This window comes from Lycorma delicatula, chromosome 7 (genome assembly GCF_047948215.1).
Source record: "Lycorma delicatula isolate Av1 chromosome 7, ASM4794821v1, whole genome shotgun sequence".
In the NCBI taxonomy this organism is placed as follows: domain Eukaryota; kingdom Metazoa; phylum Arthropoda; class Insecta; order Hemiptera; family Fulgoridae; genus Lycorma; species Lycorma delicatula.
The window spans coordinates 76,953,308-76,977,436 of record NC_134461.1 but is presented as its reverse complement, the minus strand read 5'-3'; the positions used below and the strand labels follow the sequence as shown (position 1 = coordinate 76,977,436).

Below are 24,129 nucleotides of genomic sequence, written 5' to 3'. Positions count from 1 at the left end.
AGAGTAGTAGATTTAATATTAACAAAACAACACTTTAGCATTCTTATTTTTTTCCCAAAATATTTTTAACTATACTAGAATATAAATAATAGTCATGACATTTTGTTACACTTTTATCTTTTTGCAGAATATCAAATTATTAAAACATACAGTATCTATTTATTTGTTTTTTTCATACCTGTTATCATCATTTAGAATCTACATTACAAAACAATAATAATTACTACTTCTAACTTACCATTTATTTATCTTTTCTTTCAAGGATTAGATTTTTTTGTCCAGATAGAGATATCATATAAAATATTAATTTTAAACAGATAGTTTTTAGAATAATTTATTTATAATAATTTTTGTTGGAAAATTAAAGGTTTTGTATGCTTAATTAATTTTCCAGAACAATAACTTAATTAACCAGAAATAATAATTTTTTTTTCATAATAATGAAGTGTTTATTAAGTATAGTTTAAGATTTAATTATTACTTCACAACCTTTTGTTTCCTACAATGCTTCTCTCTTAGACAATCAATCTTTTTTGTTGTAAAACCATAACATTAAAAAGAAATGCCTTTCACCATTTATTTAAATTATTATTTTACCCATTATTATTTATTTTATAAATCAGATTGTAATTTTTTCAGGTATTATCAAGAGGTGTTGGTTTATCAACACATTCTGATAGTGAATTAATAACTCAAGCATTATGTTTAAATCCACCAGAAGGAGAATCAAATGGACCAGACTGGCCAGCACGTATTAAGCATTTAATGAGTCTTGCTCCATTATCTTATTCACTTGTTTTGATGGAAAAAGATAGGATATATGGTGTCAGAGATCCATACGGTAATAGACCTCTGTGTATTGGAAAGATAGTGCCTATTGATAGCAAACAAGGTAATTTTGTTTAAGATTTTAACTGCATTTATTTTTTTTTAAATCTGTTGAAATTTTATCATTATTATTGTATTTATTAAAGAAACTTTTTAACCTTTTGAAAAATCTGTGGCTAAAATATAATAGTATTTGAAGGTTTAGTAAATAAATTTTGAATTCTGTGTCAAAAGTAAAGAAAAATTCAATGGTCAAGTGATGGATGTGTGTGACATCATTTCTTTAATTATTTAAATTTTTATAAGTAGTATTAGATTAGAGCTTATACAAGAGCAGTATACATAAATTTAAACTTTCCTAAATAAAATCAGTTCAGTTATAGAAAAATATTACCACACATATAGATTTTACTTGAAGTACATAAAGCCAAGATTTCATTGTTCTTGAACAATATGAAAATTATAAACATAAAAAAAACAGATTAAATGAACAGTTTAATATAAATGAAATAAATCATTAAAAGAGTTTTCTAACTACTTCAACATGAATGTTGTAAATAATAGAACTGTTAGCAACTGCACTAAGGAAGGAAGGAAATATGTTAAAAAAAGATATTCTGGAAATATATTTTGAAAGTAAATTATCAATTTTTAACTGGTTATGTTCATAGTTAAATTTTCTTATTTTCTCCCATCTAGCCAGAAGAGCCTAGTGGTTCTTGAGTACTATATTTCTCTATCCTGGATTCTACCATAGTGATATAAAAATATTTGTGATGCTACTAGAATAGCAATTGTATATATCAAATAAAATTGATATGGTAGATAAAATACCATATCAAATCAAATATGGTATATAAAATACCATTATTGATTAACAACAGTTGTAATTTAATGTTTTATTATTACTTTATTACCTGTCAATAGGAAGCAATTATCACTAACACTTAAGGTGTCAGGGAACCAATAGCCTTTAAGGATAGATGCAAACAGTTCATTGATAATTTCCTTGCCGAACCAACTTATTTTCAGGTTGTTAGAATGCACTGCTTATTGAATAGTCAAATCTCAAAATATTACAGGTAACCTTTTCACGTGAAGGGCAAACATTGTTTATGGAGTTTGTTAATAAACATTTTGTTTACTATAAAAAATTATGATTTAATACCTAAACTTGGTAAAAGTATATCTTACCAAAACTTTAGATATAATCACAATCAGTACACTTTACAGGTGATTTGTTTTTGTGTACTAAGTAGTTAAAAAAAAGTGTCCAGCCTTTGGACTCATGTCTTTTTAGTAGCTCCAACAAATTGTGTGAATTAACTTTAGCCCCAGATTGGTGATAGAGGAAAGAAATGACTGTCCATATAAGGTGTTAAGATAATACAAGTTTATCCCACATCCATCAGTTAAGTCAGCATAACCATAGTTCACTGTATACTGTAACGTTATCTGTGTTAGGGATATAATCATATTTGTTGTTATAGCTAATTGGACATGAGACACAAATCTTTCCTGAAAATGCACAGCATCATCCTCAAGAACAACTACTATGCCCAGCACTAGTGAGGAAGAAAGTGATTTCCTTTTGCTTTATTCTGAATTGAGTGTTATTAAAACAAACTAACATTGAAATAAAATTAATCAACAGTTATTTAGTAATAACTGTATGTATTTTTACAATTATAATTTATGTAAGTTAATTTTATTTTTATAGAAAATGAAGGAGAGGAAGGTTGGGTTATATCCTCTGAATCTTGTGGATTTCTTTCCATCGGCGCTCGTTATGTTAGAGAGGTTTATCCTGGAGAGATAGTGGAAATAACAAAAAAAGGAATTAAAACAGTTACAATAGTAGAGAGACCAGATAACAGACCTCAAGCTTTCTGTATATTTGAATATGTGTACTTTGCTAGAGCTGACAGTATATTTGAAGGTAAAGACAACTTCTTAAAAATTTATAAGTTTGTTTTTATGATATGTTTAAATAGATTAGGAGTGTACGAATCTTTTATTATCTTGTAATAAAATTATTATCTATTCTAGGTCAAATGGTTTATTCTGTCCGAATGCAATGTGGCAGACAGTTGGCAAGAGAAACTTATACTGAAGCAGATATTGTTAGTTCTGTACCAGAATCAGGAACAGCTGCTGCACATGGTTTCTCAAGAGAGGTTAATTTCATTTTATTTCTATTTTTTTTAAAAATCAAATATTATTCTTTAAATTGTTTTAGGTAAAACCATTCCTTGTTTATGTAAGCCTTTATTGAGATATTTTTCAATTTTTTTTTATTTCTGAAATATTTAATTTGCTTACTATTTTTGGTTTGACATTGTGCTTTTCCTTCCATTTCGTATGAATCTGTTAACTTCAATTCATTTACTACACTTTTCAACTTCAATTTACCTATTTTGTTTTGCAGATTCTAATCTTAGTTTCCCAAATACTTTTTATACTTTAATTTTAGAACCAAATTAAGCCAATTTTGATGCCTTAGTACACAGTCCACCAACTTAATACAGCTCTGAAAAATTCTGCCACAAACATTTTCTCTTTTCTTGTTCATCAAGATACCTCTTTCAATTTATAAATTTTCAACATATTCATGTTACCCCACATACTAAACCTCTCAAATTTCTACTTTTTTTTTATTGGTTATTGCCCATGTTTCAATTCATTAATACATTACAGTAAATATTGTATTTGAATAAAATCATAAAGTAAAATAAAAGGCTCCAGTTTATAAATTGTATAATCTATGAAAAGTGAATACCAGACATACATATTTTTTTGAATACGTAATTCTAGAAATAGAAAGATTTTAACTTTGTTCTCTATAAGAAACTTTATAGACTAGCAAGCTTGGATCTGCAAATCATAAAAGACAATGAACTAGAGCTAGATTTAACTTAAAGTTAGAATTTCTTAAAAATTCTTGCTGCAATCTGTAAATTTTATGTCTATTAAGGAACAAAAAATAACGTTAGGTTTTTTTTATTTTTATTATAGTCTGGAATCCCATTTGCTGAAGTGTTATGTAAGAATCGTTACATTGGCCGTACATTTATTCAGCCGAGTACAAGACTAAGACAACTTGGTGTTGCAAAAAAATTTGGTGCACTTTCAGAGAATGTCAAGAATAAGAAGCTAATATTAATTGATGATTCTATTGTTAGGGGTAACACTATAGGACCAATCATAAAATTATTACGTGATGCTGGTGCTAAAGAGGTAATGTTATTTCACTAATGGACTATTTGTATATATTAAATTTTATATGTTTATAAAATGAAAAAATTTAATATGTATTTTATATATTAATACCTATTGATAAATATTTAAAATGGATTTTTATTAATTTAATTTTAATTAAAATGAAATTAATCTTATTTATTAGAATTTTTTTTTTTTTAAAGTAGTATAGAATAGTAGAAATTACTACAGATAAGTTCTACAATGAATTTCTAATAATTATGTATATTACAAAATCTTTTCATGTTCTGTATCGATCAATTCAAAGGAATGATTTTTATTGTAATGGAAATTTCATTTTCATTAAAATGAAATAATAGAATCTCATTTTATGAAAATGAAGTTAATAAAAATTAATTTTACTTATTGACTAGATTATATACAAACTGATAATAATGTTATTACAGCAGTAAGTATATTGTGGGTTATCAGTCCATTTGGGTGATAACATGTGTTGTAAGATTGACTTTGATTATTATTTCACTCTGATCTGTAGTTGTGATACTTGCATTCATTGAAAAGTGAGGATTAAAGTGATTTCCAACTGTCTTCTTTAGTGACCTGAATGTATTTTTATACATCAGCATGTTGTGTAACAATAAAATGTGCATTACGTGTTACCTACCAAAATTCATTCTTCATTCACGTGTTACCTACCAAATTCACTCTCAATACAAGGCCCTCTGTGTGCTCTCGGGAATGTTACCGATTGACCTTATCGCCAGATATAGAACTGACAGGTTTTTAGGGAGAGCAAAAAATGAAGTCAGGGAAAACATACATAGAATCTGGCAGGAGAGATGGGCGGAGGCTGGAGTGGCTGGATGGACAAGAACCTTAATTCCAGAATTAACAGGATGGATAAACAGGCGGCATGGAGAAACTGACTATTGGATCACCCAGTTCCTGACGGGACATGGGTGTTTCAATGGTTATCTCCATAAGGTGGGAAGAAGGAATGAACCCACGTGCATGTACTGCGAACAGGATGATGATTCTGAGCATACGTTTTTAGTATGTAATAAATGGATAAGACTAAGACACGACGCGGGTATTCATGGAAAAACGCTGAAGGAAACCATGGATTTCATGCTCAGCAGTAAGGAGAACTGGAGGAAGGTCGCTGATTATATAAAGACAGTACTAAAACAGAAGAATGAAGATGTAAGAAGTATGGGTTTCTAGTATGTTAGGTTGGGTGGACAGCCTCAGCGGTGAGAGCCAGCATGCTTAGGTGTGCTGGTTTGAATGATCCGCTGAGGACTCCTTGGGGTGTGCTGTAGGGACAAGAGAGTATTATGAAAGTTCCGGGGATCACATCACGACTTGTAGGTATGATGTGTTTCCATAGAGGACATAATAGAGAATAAAAAATCTCAAAAGAGCCACCGGTAGGCCTGACCTGCCATGCCGGTATATAGCCGGTAGGCGGGGAGGACCTATTAGAGTAACGGACACTCCCCTGGGTGGCGTAATACCATCAAGTCGGTCCGGCCCAGGGGAATACAGAAAAAAATAAAAATAAAAAAATACAAGACTGAGACAGCTTAGTGTTGTAAAGAAATTTGGTGCACTTTTAACAAAATGTCAAGAATAAGAAACTAATATTAATCAATGATTCATGTTTTTATGTTTATATACATTGGAGGTTTCATATAGAGCAAAGTAGTTACTTGGAAGGCTGACTAGCAAGCAATTCTGACTCTATGTTCAACATAGGAACTGGTTTTATAGTAAATATCAATGTACTCAAAGAAAATTAATTTGCTACTTTTTGTAAGTCAGGTGAAAAACTGAGTAAGATAATGTAAACAATAAATATTTTCTGTTTTGAATCAATAAATTGTATATACTGCTTAAACCCAATAGCAGATTTAAACTACATGATAGGGTGTTTGTAGCAAATGGACTTACCAAAACCACCCAAATCTCAGATTACCACCATCACCTGTCATTTGAATTTCAATACTGACCCTCATTTTAATACCATTAAAAATGATATTACTTACAGCTAAATTTAATGTTGTTATCACTTCTATCTAGTCATTGGAATTCAATTAATTAAACCGTCAAAATGGTCATCCTAAGATCATACTTGTCAAAAATTTTTAAATTCCTTTATACATGGCATGCTTATAATATTGTGATTATAAGATTTATTAAATTATGTAATCATTAAATTTCTTTCTGTTTTTCCTTCATAAAAACTTCACAATTATATTTTATTTTATAGATACCTAAATGTTAATTATTTTTCTTATAAATTTATTCTGTTATTAAATTACATAAATAGGATTTTTTTAATTTTATCACACTAGTAGACAGTATTATTTATAAATATTAGAAATTATATATATTTCATTTATTTATCTATTTTTTGTTTGATGAAATTATACAGATGCTTATCAAGAAGCTTGTACGTTTAGAATATGAAAATGGAATTTTGTAATGTATGAAAACTGCCATGCTTGACATCTTTTAAAGTTTTAAGATTACTGTTGGAAGTTAAATACACTTTCTGTATAATAATCTTTTCATACCATAGTTGTATTTTGTCACATTATAGTGACTACATAAAATACATGTGATTATACTATATCTTTTTTTTTTAGATTTTATTGATTATGTTTTTGTTTATTATAGGTACATGTAAGAATAGCATCTCCACCATTACAGTATCCATGTTATATGGGTATTAACATACCAACAAGGGAAGAACTTATTGCCAACAAGTTGGATAATATTAAGCTGGCAGAACATACAGGTATAGTTTAATTTTTGTTTAATATAAAAAAAAAAATAAAATTACTGATTATAATATAATCTAATTGTATAAGTAGATTATAATATAATCTACTTATATTATATTATAAGTTACTATAGGGAAAGCAATAAGCATTTCTTAATATGCTAAATTCTTGCAAAACTTAAAATTTTCATTGTGAGTTTAGCATTTCATGAAGTAGTACATTACAATATTAAAGTGAATAAAATACAAAATGGTCTTTACTGCAGTAAGGAATTTATGTATATTGATTATATTATCAAATTAGATCGCTGAATTGGAGCAAGAATGAAAGAAAAAATGGAAGTACCTTAAGTATGAGTCTGAAAAGTTTACATTCAACTGTATACTCCCAGATGAACAAGGTTATTACTTGAGGGGAAACAAATATTGTACCAAAAAAGATTTTTTGGCCCTGTCCCCTTTTATGACTGTTTAGCATCTGTAAGAAAAACAGATTTTACTCATATAATAATAATAATAATAAAAATGCCTTATTTCCTATTGGGAGAAATTGTGGTCAGGATGTATCTACTGTTTGGAGAGAGTTTTGAAGCTATCATCTGAATGAGTTTGATTGTGTCATGTTGTATTTTTTCCATGGGTGTACCTTACTTTCTCAATATTCAATCTTTTTGAACTTTTCATTCCCTTTTTATTCCTTTTTCATCTCTTTAAATTGAATGCTGCGAGTACACATCATCAACATACATATGATGATCCTGATCAGCACACACCAGCGTGTTTTGTATAGTTTATTACAAGTGTAGCATTGTCAAATTACCATGTAGTTCATATCTCACTCACTAGATGGCTCTCAAAATAAAATTTAGAAATATAATACTACTTCTTACTTCAGATGTAAGTACTGTTTGTAAATTTTATGTACATCGAAAATCTCTCCATAAGTATGAATTTATAAATGTCGAATTAATGAAATTCAGGGATTGGTGAGTATTTAAAAAAAATTCTTTAATTCCTACCTACAAAAATCATAAGTGTGCATAAATTATGAGAATGAAGTAATGAAACATTTCTAAAATAGTTGAAAATTCCTGATGGCAGTTGTAATCATATTTAAGAGTAAGTATTAAGTGAATAATTACTGTAAATATAGTTTATAATGACTTGCAAGGAACCGACGATTTTAGGTCATTATAACTGATGTTTAGGTACCTTACTGGTACTACTTTAATATGCCTTCTAAACGGGTACTGTAATACAGTAAAATTATAATCATTAAAAATAATAATAATTTATTTCCGTAATAAAATAATGTAATAAAACAAAACATTGAGAAAAATTGTAAAAATTACTTTTTCCTGCAAAAAGTTGGTTATTTTGCATTGTTTCGAACATTTCGTGTTGTAATACAATTTTTGAAGGTTTTTTTCTAAATCAAAACAAACTCTTTGTTTCTTCATTAGCAACTTCTGTAAAACTGAGAAACTGGCAAATGGTTTTCATTGCTGCTAAAACCTCTGGAAGATTTGGTGAGTTGATGTCTTGTCTTCATTGTTGTCGCTCTCTTTACCTTCGTTGCCATTACCTACATATTCTCATCAGTATTAAGCAGCTCAAACTTGTTCTTCACATCCACGGCATATGTTGGCGGAATTCAAACCTCCTTGAAGAAGCATTTTTCTTGTTACTTCATACCCTGATTTTCAACTTGACCCCCAATAACTCGTGATTAGAGCTGCAGTCCGCTCTAGGGAACGTTTTTACTGCCAGAATGGAGCTCCACCATCAGTGACTGCATAGGATGAAATCGATCTGATTACGGTACATGCCACCAGGGGATGTCAAGGTGTATAAACACATTTCAGTTACTCATAGAGGGTGTTAGTGATGGTAAAATTGTGTTCTTTTTGGTCATTATAAAGAATGCTTACCGGTTATAATGATCATTCTTAGAATAAGAGTATGTCAATTCAATATATAGAATTTGCTAATTAAAAACCTTACAAAGTGAAATTAAAATTTTGATAGAAAAGGATCTTTTGGTAATAACCAGTTGGTTGATGATTAATTCACCACATAAGCTCAAAGATTAGGCAAGGGAATATGGAATGGAAGTTTTCTATTGTGGTATATGGTAAATGACTGACTGGGATTCAAACCCAGAACCTTCCAAATGAAAGACTGAAAACACACTCCACTATGGATGTTGGAAAATGTAACATTAAGTATAAATTAATGATATCTTTTAATGATAGATGTATTTAATTTACTTCACTTTTCTTGAGACTCCCCTTTATAATTCTTTTGATTGTCACAGATACATTCACAATAACAAAAAACTTCTTTCATCAGAATAACTGCACATCTGTTTTGCATGCAATACTATTTTTGAAGACCGATGGCTTAAGTCATTCAAAGTCAAAATCTTCTGGGTCTCTTGGGACAACACAGTAGTTTGTTTTATTGTACATCCAGTCCCAACAGCCCACTGTTATCCAGTTGATAACAGACCACTGAAAATAATAATTTTTTTCTTTTTAAACATTTAAAGAAAACAATTTTAATATGAATTTCGAAACAGATGTAATATTATATTACCAAATATTATCTTCTACATAGCAAGCCTATATAAGTCATCACACACACACACACACATACACATATATTATTTATTATACAAATATATAATTATTTAAATATGTAATAATTTTCATGATGTATACGAGTATGTTACATTGCACACTTATGTTTACAGGTGCTGACAGTCTTGCATATTTATCAGTGGAAGGTTTAAAGAAAGCAGTCAGAGAGAATATTGTTACTAAAGATAAAAGCAATATTGGACACTGTACAGCATGCTTAACAGGCGAATATCCTGCTCAACTTGATTGGTAATTGGTTGAGATTATTGATTGTAGATTAAAAAAAAAAGATATGTAATCTGTATAGGTCAGAGACCTGCACAGATTTTTATTACTCAGGTAGTCATCTCGCCTTTCATTACTTTGAATTCCTGTAATTTTGCTGAATAAAATTAAAATGTTTTGGCCTTTGTAATAATAAAAATTACCCTTACAGATTACATGTGAAATGCAGACGCTTCAATTTCAAAATTAATATTTAAATATTATTGGAAGGGGTAATTATTTTATGTCTAAAGAATACTACTACTATTCTACTCTTTGGGTATACATATATAATGTAGTGTTCTTTTTAAATTTTGTATCTGATTTTTTTCAAATCTTGTCTTTTATACCCAAATTTTATTATTAATCTATTTTAATTTTTATAAAAAATTCTGTTTTTAACTACTTTACATTCTTATTATATTTAATTTAGACTAAGAAAACACATGATGTGCCATACTAATAGTTTTTCTCAAAAAAGGGTTACAATAAAAAGACTGCAGTACTGAAACACTAATAAAGAAAGAAATAATTTTCAAAAATTACAGAAACTAACTTTAAAAATAAAAAACACAAAATATACCTCATCACAGAAAAAAGATATATTACAAAAGTAATTTCATTTTTTTTTCTCATAATTATCATATAAATAAAAAGACTTGTTGCTTCTAAACATATGAAACTAAACAAAACTATTTTACAGTAGAACAAAAAGATTTTCACTTATAAAAAGAATGATAATTACCACTGCCAAATACTATGCTTACATATTTTTTTTTTTTGTTAGGTTAAGTATTTAAAATTTTTTTACTGTGTATTTTAGTTTAAAAATTTGCTTTAAGAGAATTTTTTTCTTATTTTTGAAGTCAATATTTAAAACATCGTAATAAAAATATACTATTAACTTATAACTTAAGGCTTTTATTATATAAATTAAAAAAGCCAACCATATTTTTACACAGTTTTTTTATATAGATAATAAAGTTTCTTTTTAAAACTTAATTAGATAATTTCAAAATTAAGAAATATTATATAATGAATTTCTTATAATAAATATAATTTATTGTAATTAATTATTGTAAAAAATTAGATTGCATGGATTCTAATATCTGATGATGATATACTGAATTCAATTATGATAACCTCTAAATAAACAGTAAGGTCTCTGTCGTAGAAGTACATTCTACTCTATGCAGCCTATGGTGACCTATTTTGATGTATACTAGTAAATTACCACCATGTGTTATATATTAATTAAATTAATATGTTATCAATAAAAAACTATTCTTCAAAAAATATATAACATACTCATAATTAAAAATCAGTAGTTTATTTAAATTAAAAAAAGACCATGAAAATTTTTTTCTATGAGCAATATTTAAAAAACAAAAAAGGATCAAAAAAAATTTTAACGCAAAAGTAGAGAATTAAAATCTCCATTCTTCATTATAGCGGGATTTTTTTTTAAATATGTGCCTTTACAAAACATTTAGATATCATATTTGAGTTAGCACGTTAAGGAAAATGTATTTTTCATTTATAAAAAAAATGTTTTTGTTAATGCATTACATTTCAATACTATTTAAGATTTTTTATGGACAGTATATGTCAAGTGTAACTTATCTTGTTTCTTGCATGATATCTGAATCATTTTAATAAAATAATTGTATTATTAACACTTCAGTTATATCATAAGTTTATTTATTTGTGTAAGTTTTTTGTATTTCTAGCAATATTTTGTACTAAAAATAAACATTTTTTAATTAAAATATTTCTTAGGTTTATTGTGCAATATTAACCTTTTGGAAGAAAGCAAGAAAAACTTTTAGCATAAGTATTTTACAGCTGAATATACATCACTACTGTAGACATGTATTTGCCTTCCTTCCTTTTGTTTTTATCCTAAAATTATGCATAAAAACATGTTTCAACAGAAGTATAAAAAGAGTGTTTTAAATAAATAGCATTCTAAAAAAAGTATAAAGATCTTAACCAATTCTTAGAGTTTGACAAAATACAGATTTACAAATAGACCATCTCTTTCTATGCATTCAGTGTAGACATAAAACAATTTTCTTTCTTCATCACCTTATACATAAATCTGTATTTTTCTCAAACAATTATAAACAGCACACACTATATACAGAATGGCAGGAAGTTACCATACCACTAAAGTTAGAACTAAACATTTGTATTGAGCTATAAATGAAACATCCCTCACAGCGTCATGCAATTCTTCATTTATGGTGTAACGACGTGAAGATACATGTGCCTTGATAATTTCTCATAATGAATTGTCTGGTTCATGAGATCAGGACTTTGTGGTGGCCATGATAACGGAGCTGGTGATGCTGGAGTACTGTGCCCAATCCAACATCCTGGAAATGTTTCATTCAGAAACGCATGTACTGATAGAACAAAATTTGTAGGTCCTCTATCCTGTTGCAACCATACTTATTCAATGAGATCCTTCTCTTGAAGCTGTGGTATTAACCATCCCTCCATCATCTCTAAATAAGTTTGTGCATTCACTGGCTTATCAAAAAATGACAAAACAAATGACAAGCTGTCATTCTAGCCCATATCATGACATGTAGTGGATTTCCTTACAACTCTGTCACATAATAAGAATTTTCTTTCACCCAAAATAACATATTTCTGGCACACAAACTGCAATAGACTGCACATTCATGAGTAAAGAGCACCCTTCTACATGCATTGCAGTGGAAAATTTTTTAATAAAGCCCGGCAGGATGCAGCACAACATTCCATGTTTGCATCTGACAATTCTTTGATGAACATCGGATGAAATGGCCTAACTTTCAAGTCCTTTTTCATATGGTCTTGCATTGTCATATACAAAGTTCATCTGACTGTTTATGAGTTGATTTCATTGGGAATTGTTCAATGGAAACTGCAATCACGTTAACTTTCATCCACTCCATGGCCTATCTTTAACACTGTCTAATTCAAATGCATGTTTTCCCCAAGTCAATGTTGTTGCTTTTCATGGTGGCAGCTTATTAAAGCGTTGCCGAAACATATTGCTAATTAGCTTCATTGTTTGATTCATATGTTGTCATTCTTGAACCCATACACTTGTCACTAATCACTCCTTGACACTGTAACTACTCGTGTCAACCATTTTGACACAACTGTCTTTTACTGTGTAACGTAAAAAACTGTTGTCAACCAACCCTAATGAAAATACTGTATGTTCTAAATACATATCCTAACTAATTTTTCACTAACTTTAAGGGTACAGTGACTTACCAGTCATACATGTATGTGTGTTGGCGTATGTGAAGCTTAATAGATTTTTATGAAATTCTGTACAAAGACTCGTGTATATCAAGCAATTTGTTGGGGTCAAAATCTCCAGGGGGTTAGTTTTTTGAGTCAATTTTTTAAAAATTTTGCAAACATAATCAGACTTTATGTTAACCTCACTTACATGTGTGTAAGATTCAAAAAAGTTATTTTGAAAAAAAGGATTCTAAAAAATAATAAATTTAATTCATAGAAATAAACCTAAGTAACATTGTATGTATAATTTTCTTTTTTTCTTTTTAAACAAAATGTTTGTGAATTTAATAGGATATTGTGTTACGTAATTTTAAAGAGTATTCTGTCGTTTCCTGGAAAAGTTACCAGAGTTTTTCTATTTAGGTATATAAAATGTGTCAAAGTTCTCCCAGAAACGTTTATAACCATTCTACTCGTGAAAATAATGGAAAAAGTTCATATAAACATATGTACTATAATGCTTCGTTTGCAACTTACGACTGGTGAAAGATTTCACTCGTTGTAACTAGCAAGCAAAGCATTTTAGGACATATGTCCTAAAATCTTTTTCTTAAGATAACCGGATTCATGTTCTTTTTGATGTTGACAAAGACTAGCAATAATTCAAAAGAAATATTTCCACTAAGGGGGGTTAATGTTGAGTAACAGGAGGTGCTTGAGGTAACTGTATATTTCAATGTTAAGAAAGGGTGATGAAAGGATGACTAGTGGAGCAGTAGATCTTGGCTATTCCTCATATCAGTTAACGTGTTGGTTGGAGAACACCACATTAAAGGTAGTTTGATTTGACTGTGCTTTAATGCAATCTATATAGAAGAGGATCATTTGATTTTGTCAAAGCTAAGCTTGAACAAAATGCACCTATAGCCAGATGTATAAATCAAAGGTGGACTGCATCAAACATCTTTAGAGTGATGGCCCATGTCAATGAATAAGCCATGCAGCCAAAGTCTAAGCGGGAACGGACAAGAGCTTGGTAGAAGTACAAACCTGTATACACAATCAGCTCCCCAACAAGTATTGGATAGAACTCTCAATATGTCTAGCATTTTTTTACAGTTTACCTTCAGCTCCGTTAAATGTGTTACCCACGTTAGTCATTTGTCAAATCACAGACCAAGAAACCTAACCCGCATGCATGGTTCAACTGGTTCACCATGTACAACAGTTGAAGGTCGACATGTTACCTCAAGCGTGAAAAGCAAATGCATTTTGTCTTCTCAGAAGAAAACATGAATCCAGTCATTTTACAACACAATTCTAGACTGGTTAAAGTGTTTTGGAGCAGCCTCTTTTCAGTTCTAGATGCAACATAAAATTCAAAATTCACCCACAAAAAAACACACATAATGGGTTTTCGCATGCAATTTTTTATACTATTTATTTTATGTTATGTTATAATATATTTATTTTTGCTATTCATTTATGTTATATTATTTATGGCTATGGCAAATAAGGTAACACTTAGGACACTTCCCTGGGGTATTAAGTTTTCTAGTGTAAAAATTTTGGATACCATCATGCCAACTCGAACTTTAAAGGATCGACTACTGAGGAAACCCCTGATAAGTATAAGGGGATTCCCTTGTACACCCCATTCACGCAATTTATTTAGGAAACCTCTCCTTGAAGCGAAGTCATTCGCATTTTGCATATCAAAAAATACAGCAATGAGATGTTGGGGAAGTAGGAAGGCGTTTTGAATGACGGATTCAAGAGAAACTACATGATCGATAGACAATCTACCTTGGTGGAACCACATTGTTCGGGGGCAATTAGGGTGTTTTTCTTAAGGTGCCACACTATACAATTCATTCCATTATCTTGGCAATTCGTTTCATCACCTTGCATAGAATACTGGTCAAGGAGATAGGTCGATGCTAATTATATATTGTATATTGGTTAGTCATATAAAATACAACTCTCAAAAATGTACTTAACTTTTAAATACATATTAGTTGAGTTAGTTATCATACAATATATATTAGTTGAACTGAGAACTTCTTTCTTTTTGGGATTAATTAAAAACTTACCATTGTAAAGATGCCAAAATGAATAAAAATTTCTTTGAAATATGTGTCTTCAAAATCACTGTAATATTTTTAATTTCTATTAGAAAGGTTACTGAAAGCCTTTTTATTTTCAGTTAAAATAATGTATTTCACTAATCCAACTTCAAATAAAATAAATTGATTTCTCTTTCTTTTTTTAAATTGTAATTCATAAAACTCATTTTATTTTAGTTTAAAATTTTTTTAACTAACATAATATTTTTTAATTTCCTCCAACATATAAGTAAAAAAATAAGAATTAATGAGTAGAAAAAAGTAAACCTTTAATTATTATTATTTTTTTTTTAATCAATATTCATTGTAAAATAATATTAAGCACTCAGCTTTTTAAAAACATTTAACAATATATGAAATACTACAACAACAAGAATGAGTATAAATAGACATTAATATATAAAAAAATATGTATAAAATCTTATTAAAATTAAATCGATTAATAAGTACTGGAAGACACAATTTTCTCAATTTCATCAATTTCTTTGGGGCATAAAGCTGATAAAACAACTGGTCCAGAGTCTGTTACTAGTATATCATCCTCAATACGAATACCCATTCCTCGAAACTCTGGCCTGGCCAATACGTTATTTTTAGATATATAAACACCTATAAAAATTATAATCATTATTACAATAAATTGTCTTAAATACTTATAAAAATGGTTGAAATACCTTTTGCAAGATATTTAAACACCTTAAACTATAGGACAGTATTAAATAACTAGTAATCAATTTTGTAAGATAAAAATATAAATCTAAAAAATTATATTTAGCATATTAGAAAAAAATCCACGATCTCAGCATGGATTTGTGTTTGAAAAAAACATGATGCCCTACTTGTACAGACCGAAACATTATTGTGCATAAAGTTAAATATCAACGAATAACAACACCTCATAGTTATTACTTGTTTAACAAATAGAATTTTTTTTATAAAACTTTGAAGATGTGCTTCATGGCACATTATTTTCAGTTAAAGCTTTAATTCATTTGACAAATCTAACTATTCCCAGAATACATGACAACTGTTATGGTCTGATATTCCTTATTATTTTCTTGTAAGACTTTTACAAAACCAAAGATAGGAGTGAAGGTTGATTATGGTAGTATCTCGGCCTTTCATCCAGAGGTCCCAGGTTCGAATCCTGGTCAAGCATGGCATTTTCATGCGCTACTTGTCATTCATCTCATCCTACGAAGCAATACCTACTGGTGGTCTTGTGGACCCTGTTTTCATAAGGTGAGTATTAGTTAGTATGTTAAACATAACATTTTATATTATAATCAATTCATAGAAACAGCAAACAATTATGTTTGACAAACAAAATATTACCATACCACCACACTTTATAGAACAAAGGACTTTTATTAACTCCTTAATCACCAGATTTTAATTTACTGTGTTACTTTTTAAAGGGATTCCTAAAAGATGCCTCAACTCAACAAATGAGTCCTCAGATAACTGCATATGAACCATTCCATGAAATCAACCAATTAAAATTGTTTAAATCATAATAAGTCACGTCAAGGACTGGTTAATCCAAAGACATTATTTACCACAATCTTTTATGAGTTTTGTTAATCTGAAATCTGTAATAAATATTAATCTACAAACATTTAATAAGACTCAAAATATTTCTCTGAATTAAATTATATTAATTTAAACCACCTTGAGATAATTTTCTGTACTAGGTGATTTACATTAATAAAATTTAAAACATCTAATAATCCAAAAAGTCTGGTGCACAGTCACTTTGAATATGATGTAGATATGAGTAGTCCAAATTTAGAATGAGTATAGAGAATTTCTAAAAAGTAATTAAGTGGGTTCTGAACCTCTTACCAATATATGCACATGTGCATGCACACATACACAATCATCAACAGAATCTAGCTAAATATTTATGAGCATAAGGATTGATAAATCTTATCAATAATCATAATGCATTCTTAAAATTAAAAAATGACCATGCTATTTCTACTATTTTTTTGATAAACTGTACGATTTACTGCACACATGTCTCATTAAAATGTAATATTGCCAGATTTAATTATGTTTAGACTTATGCCAATATTACTAAATCAATGCATGAAATAATGCATAATCAATCTGTAGATTGATTATTTCATTACATACATTACATATATATTACGTTTTTTCATACAAACCAAATATAAAATAAAGACACATAATCATAAAAGAAAAAATTTGTCTTTCTATTAACATAGATATAATAGGAAAAATTTTGTTTTCATACAGTAATTTTCTTTTTTGGATAATTATTTTAAGCTGCAGTATTTAAAAAAAAAAAAGATTTGGAATTACAAAGAAGTACACATGAAAAGAACCCTGATCTTTTCTGTTTTCTCAATAGTACAATTTCACTGCTGTATAACTTTATTATGGAATGCAACACTGGAAATTTTAAAAAAGAATGTTTGGCTTTTTACAAAAATTAGTTTTTTCATCAAGTGGTTCATTGTGTATAAACCTCATTGCATATAACCTTGAAAGATAAGTTTTTCTCTTTTAACACATACCAGAATCTGTTTATTTATGAATCAAGCATAATTGTCATTATTTTTAAAAATACTTTCCACCATATCTTTCAAATTATTATTAAGAATGCAATGAAGTTTTTCATGTTAGTTACCAAGATTCAATCAAAAGGGGTAGTTATAAATAGAATAATCTATTAATACCCACTTTTTAGGCTCTAAATTTGCCTTAAGAAAATTACAATTTTTATCAGGTAATAAATAGTTTATTTAAAATAGTAAAAAAATATTTATAATTAACCTGGTTCAATAGTAATAACCATCCCATGTTTAATGGGTATACTTCTTTTTATTAATGCTGTATCATGTACATCCATTCCAAGGTAATGACTAACATGATGCGGACAAAATTCATATGCAACCTGAAAATAAATAAATATAAGCTATTTCTTAAAAAAATAACTACTTATTACTTCTAGATCAATAAAATTTAAATTAATTAACACACAAAAAAAAAAACGAACTATGAAAGAAATAAGAAGTATCTTCTTACTTTCACACAATCTGTGTTTTCTATCTGGATTGATAAATAATTTCAACTCCTCCTTCCCAATAATTAACAGCCACCTTATCTGTTGGCAATATTTTATTTCACTGTATTTTTATGACAAACATAATCGGTAACTTTCATTTAATTTTATTAAAGGCAAAAAACATCAGTTACAGAATTTCATCATATACCCACATGTTTATTAATTTTCCACTTAAACTTGCACCACATTATCTCAGTGTATTGGCTATGGGCATTGGTCAACAGATCAATAAAGTTATATTGATGATTAACTAACCTGTGATTGCATAGAATTGGCATTCTGCCAATTCTTCCATCTGTTTTTCTGCCAGCATTTAAAAATTATATTCACACCAGATTAAACTTTCTGTTTTAATACTTTTACCAGCAAAGTATTTCGAACTTTAACATATAACTAGATACTAGACTTTAAAATTTAAGTTTCTAATAGAGCCTACCAAAATTCCACTACTGTGAAAGTTTTCCACCCATTTTATTCTCAACTCTTATGATGAAACTTATTACCTAACTAACCCTGTAGTTGTCCTGTGTGTACATAATTCAGCTGATTATCATGTCAATAGTTAACTGTCAGCCATTTAATTCAATAGATGTCAACTTTTTGCATCAGCCTTAAATAAAGAGAATTAGTCAAGAACGGATAGAAGCCACCAGAATGTAATCTCCATGTTTCACAAGTAGAAGCAATGCATGACTTCATCACATATTTATATACCATCCACAGTTAATGTCAACAGCCACCTACCATTCATGTACAAAAAAGAAGTAGGATTTAAAGAAATAAAGAAGAAAAACAAAGAAGAGAAGAATAAATTACAAAAAAAATCTTTTGTGGACACCACATGACTTCCTTGTACGCTTATTAAATTACACATTTTTCAAAAATGAAAAGTACATAAATTTTATTTCATAATAACTTCAGATTTTTTTTTTATTGTAAAAGTTTTTTACCATCAGAGGTTGATAATTATTAATAAATCAACATATTTAATTTAAAAAAAAAGAGATGAAGTCAGATTTAAACCGATGTGCCTTTTCCTTGTTAAGATCCAAATATTTCATTAATTAAAATTTTATTTGACTAAACTCTGGAACCAATGAAAATAAGTATGATGTATCGTTGAAAAGCTATCAATGAGGGCTTATTGCTGCAGTTAAGAAAAAGTCCAAATTTTTTGGATTTTGGGATTTTTGGACGCTTCTGGTTCAGTCGATTGCAATCAAAAGAGGAGGTGCACAACTAGTTGTTACAATAGTTCTAAATCCAAAATTTCAACATCCTATAGCTAATCATTTTTGTGTTATGCGAGATACATATGTATGTGTATACAGAAGTCACACTGAAACTAGTCAAAATGGATTCAAGAATGGTCAAAATGGATATTTCTGTTTTCTGAAAACCAAAATTTTTCGCAATCACAATACTTCCTTTACTTCGCATAAAGAAGTAAAAAAATTAACCAACAGAATTTTATTCCACATCCTGATTATTAGGAGCAACTAACTCTTGCATATTTTAAATAAAACCATAATTCCTTGTTATCCTAGACTACCTTTGCCAGATTAAATCCAATCACCAGGTAACAGATAATGAATAATCAATCCTTTACTTTAATTATATAAATTATTAAATGAAAAAAATATATACCTGAGCTAATTTATCTTTTGGAACATTGCTTGAGAATACACCAGCTTCATCAAGTTTATATCCCAGTGACCGACACATAAAATGAAACAAATCATCCAGCGATGGAAAATTTTTACTAATTTGGATTAATTCAAGCTGTAATGCCAATATTATTTCATACAAAACACGTTGTGGGTCAGTGAATTTCCCATCAACAGGCCAAGTTCTAGTAATATCACTGACATATCCATGATACTCACAACCTGTGAACAAAACTAAAGTACTTCAGAAAATCCTATGATACATGCCATGAGATGTAAGGAGATAAACACAAATGTAAACTACAAAAAAAAAAATTGAATAATTCATGACAATTAATAAAAAATTTAAATAAAACAATTAGAAAAATAGTATAATTACAAATTTAAACAGACAACATGATTTTGTCTGTTGACCAAAAAAACCACCAAACCGTTTTTAATAGAATTACTTAAGTTGTTATAACATTAATAGAATTTTAAACTATTATATTTACTATATAACATATTCAAACATCAACCTAAAAATATATTCCAAGTCCACAATTAATTGTAGAAGTGATTGAATACAATTATTTTTTCATGTTATATTATTTTTACTGCATTAATTAAAATAAATTTAAAAAAAAGAAAAAAGAGATGATCTATTGATAAAAGAAGCCTAGATAAAAGAAAAAATTAGAAATCCTTACAACTTGACAACATATAAAACCTCTTAATAAACCAGAAACTCATTTCAGTTTTATTCTAAAATGTTACTTTGTAAAACTGCATTAAAAAAAAATTACAGTAAAATTGCAGTGGCTTTAATGAAGTATGTTTCATCAACAAGAGACAATGCTTTACCATGGTTTTTAATATTATGCTTTTTTTTAATTAAATTTGTTATCTTAAATTATTTGTAACTTAATACAAAATAAACTTTTTCCAGCCTTTAATCTGGTATTGGTGCTATCTTCAAAGGAAATATTGCGGTGGAATTTTTTTGAAATTCATTAAAATATTATACATTTGATCAGTTGTTAAGAAATTTTCATATTTTGTTCTGCAGTTACTGTGCAGTCACTGTGCAATTTTATGAAAGTACATTCTGCTGTTTTGAGTCACTTAAAAAAAATTATAATGAATTCTTCATATATATTTACTTTATATCTTTATTACATATTTAAAAATATTATAGCTTGTGATTCAAGTAACTCAATAATATTTTTAGCAATTCACCAAATTCAAAAACTAACTTTTTTTTATACTTTTTTCTTAAATACAAGGTCGATTAGAAAGTTTTAAGACAGGTGCCACCACTGCTCAATAGGAGGTTTGCCTGCAGGTGTGGAAGGGAAAACTTGTTTTGTCCTTGAAATGACCTGAAAAGATCACCGCGATAATTTTGCTCAATAGAGAGTGGAATCCTGATGAATGAAGACATGTTTTTGGTTCTTGGTGGATTATTGATTTTGCAAAATGGATGAAAAACAGAATGAGTTTTGGTGAAATTTTGTTTGAAAACCAGGAAATCAGCTTCAGAGACTTATGAAATCCTAAAAATAGCTCTTGGGGATCAATGTCCAAGCCAGTCAAATGTTTTTATGGTTAAATAGATTCAAAGATGGCTGCAAATCAGTCAATGATGATTCCTGGTCTGACCGGTCTTCCACTTCAAAAACCAACGAAAACATAGTGAAAGTTCGCAATTTAGTTCGCTCTGACCCATGAACTTAATTAGAGAAATAGCTGATGAACTGAATTAATTTTCTACGAGGTTCAGTCAATTTTATCTGAAGATTTGAACATATGTTGGGAGTCCACTAAATTCATTCTGTAATTATTGTCAGATTAGCAGAACAACACCAACTTGAAGTGTCCTAAGAACTAACCTAAGTTAGATTAACCTAAGTTAAAGAACTAATTAATCAGGTTGACATCCAGATTGGTTAAATAGAGTTTATGGATATGACCCAGAAACAAATGCACAATCATCTCAGTGGATGGGTCCAAGTTTGCCACAACTGAAAAAAGCATGACCAAGTTAGTTGAATGTGAAGACAATGTTGGTGGTTTTCTTTTGATTCTATGGGTATCATGCATTATGAATTTTCCCCTAAGGGATAGACAGTCAACCAGGAATACTATAAAAGTGTCCTTCAGTGTTTGCATGAAAGTGTGCAGAAGAAAATGCCTGTACTCTGGCGAGAAAGAATTGGGTTTATCACAACATTGCACTGACTCATTGTGTGTTCGATCACAGAATTTTTGGCCAAATTCCAAATTCTTATGCTCCAGCAACCCTCTATTCCCCTGATTTAGCCCATACAAACTTATACCTGTTTCCTAAATTGAGATTGTCACTGAAAGGAAGCCAATTTGATCAATTGAAGACAAATATGGAGAGGGTTCTTAACACACTTAAGAAAGCAGATTTCCAGGAATGCTTCCAAAGATGGAAACACACCACTGGGGTCACTGTGTTCAGGAAGAAAAAGTCTACTTTGAAAGAGATCCATCACAATAGCTTGTAAGTACTGCCTTTTGAAATTACTACCCCAGTCTTAAAATTTTCTAATCACACCTTGTAAAATTAAAATGATGAATTTTATTTGATATATTCAAATTTCTTGTTAAAAAGTGTTAAAATAATAATACAACAAAATGCAGAATAATATGAAATAAAGATGCAATTATCTGTGAATATAGAATTACAAAGCAAATTAATAAAATTATCAGATATACACTCTGAAAAAGAAGTGGCAGTTACAAAACCAAAACACAAACCTCAGACAGTGGACAGGATTTATAGGTTAAACGACTGGACACATTTAAAAAGAAAAAAAGAAATTGATATGACTATAGAAATGTGGAATGTAACGACAATGCTACAGCCCTTTGAAAAAGAGAGAAGTAGTCGATGAAATGCTAAGATTTAATCTTGATACAATTGCCCTTCTGGAAATCAAATTGAAGGCAATGATTAGAAGACAATGAAGCATATACAGTTTTATACAGCGAACAAGAAGTGAGAACTGAAATGTATGGTGTTTGTTTTATTATTACAAAGAAAATTAAAGAAGACTTGCTAAATTTGAGCTTATCTCCCCAACTTAATATCTACAATCCATATTACAGGAAAATTAGAAAAATATTACTATCATATCTGCTATGCTTCTACAAAGGAATTGGAGGTTAGACTTTGTGCTCTATAAAATTTATAGTATGATGTTTTGGTAATATAGAGTGTTTTTTGGATAACATAAATGCAAAAACTAGGAAAGATAATGGCCTGAAACTTATTTCTATCACATTATCACATTGTAAGTTTGTGATAGAGAAACAAAATAATTATCAGAAGCTCCCTACTTTCATATAATAGAATCCACTTAAGATACATTGAAAATTCCTACCAGTGATGTTAATAGATAGACCATGTGCTGATTAGTGTACAATATACAACATCTATTACTGATGTTAGAAAATGAAGGGAGCCTAATTAACAATTCAAATTATTTCCTGGTAAGAGATGTTATGTACCTGCACCTTATATGTTAAGAAACTAATAAATGAAGATTGTTATGATACAAAATGTGAGAAGGCCATAAGAACATATACTACAAGAGAAAAAGTGCTTCAAAAAGAGACCACCTTTTAAGTATAATCAATTCAGGAGAAAATGTAATACATTATGCAGAAGGAAAAAGAGGGAGGCAAGAAATAAAAATATATCTTTAGAAGAGTTTATCTTAAGGAAAGAAGATGAAGAGATTTCATTCAGTGGTAAAAAGAATGGGAAGAAATTCAGAAACCATATTGCACCAGGTACTAGAAAAGCTAATCTTCAATGGAAATATATTTCATAAGTCTATTAAATCATGAGCCTTTGTGCATAACAACCAGTGCTCAAAATGAGTCCACATTAAAAGGAGATTTTAGGAAATTAGAAGCACAAAAAAAATCAAAAATGAAGCCAAGACAAAGTACATTTTTATTAACACAGTTTGTAAAGCAAATTCTAAGGAGACTATGGTCCCATAAAAGTGGAGGAGGATATGAACAAATAAAAGAAATGAAAAATCTTATATTGCTAAGAATACAGTTAAACTTATTAAACTGCCAGGAGTAAGCTGGCTGGAGTATATTCTAACAATATAAAAATAAAAAAATGGCAAAAGTAGGAGAAATATCGATTTTTGAAAAAGTCAATCAAAAGTCCTATCACAGAGAAAAAATCCATTCTAAATAAAGAAGTTAACCTCTCACGTTTCAACAT

At 29.1% G+C, this 24,129-nt stretch overlaps 2 protein-coding genes across 5 annotated transcripts in view; one reads left to right on the top strand and one right to left on the bottom strand.

Moving 5' to 3' along the window:
- LOC142328135 (amidophosphoribosyltransferase-like) overlaps positions 1-11,506 on the top strand; it is a 45,898-nt gene extending 34,392 nt beyond the window's left edge. The window contains exons 5-10 of the mRNA XM_075371676.1: positions 640-892; positions 2,549-2,767; positions 2,878-3,005; positions 3,844-4,065; positions 6,730-6,850; positions 9,591-11,506. Coding sequence (XP_075227791.1) covers positions 640-892; positions 2,549-2,767; positions 2,878-3,005; positions 3,844-4,065; positions 6,730-6,850; positions 9,591-9,730 — 1,083 coding nt within the window. The 3' untranslated portion in view covers positions 9,731-11,506. The remainder of the gene's footprint in view (positions 1-639; positions 893-2,548; positions 2,768-2,877; positions 3,006-3,843; positions 4,066-6,729; positions 6,851-9,590) is intronic.
- Positions 11,507-15,365: 3,859 nt separating this feature from the next.
- The window catches only part of LOC142327408 (xaa-Pro aminopeptidase 3), a 36,855-nt gene continuing 28,091 nt past the window's right edge, over positions 15,366-24,129 (bottom strand). For all 4 annotated transcript variants that reach the window (XM_075370444.1, XM_075370443.1, XM_075370442.1 and 1 more), the window contains exons 6-8: positions 19,855-20,096; positions 17,916-18,036; positions 15,366-15,722 (exon numbers count right to left, since the gene is read on the bottom strand). In XM_075370444.1, coding sequence (XP_075226559.1) covers positions 15,553-15,722; positions 17,916-18,036; positions 19,855-20,096 — 533 coding nt within the window. In that variant the 3' untranslated portion in view covers positions 15,366-15,552. The remainder of the gene's footprint in view (positions 15,723-17,915; positions 18,037-19,854; positions 20,097-24,129) is intronic.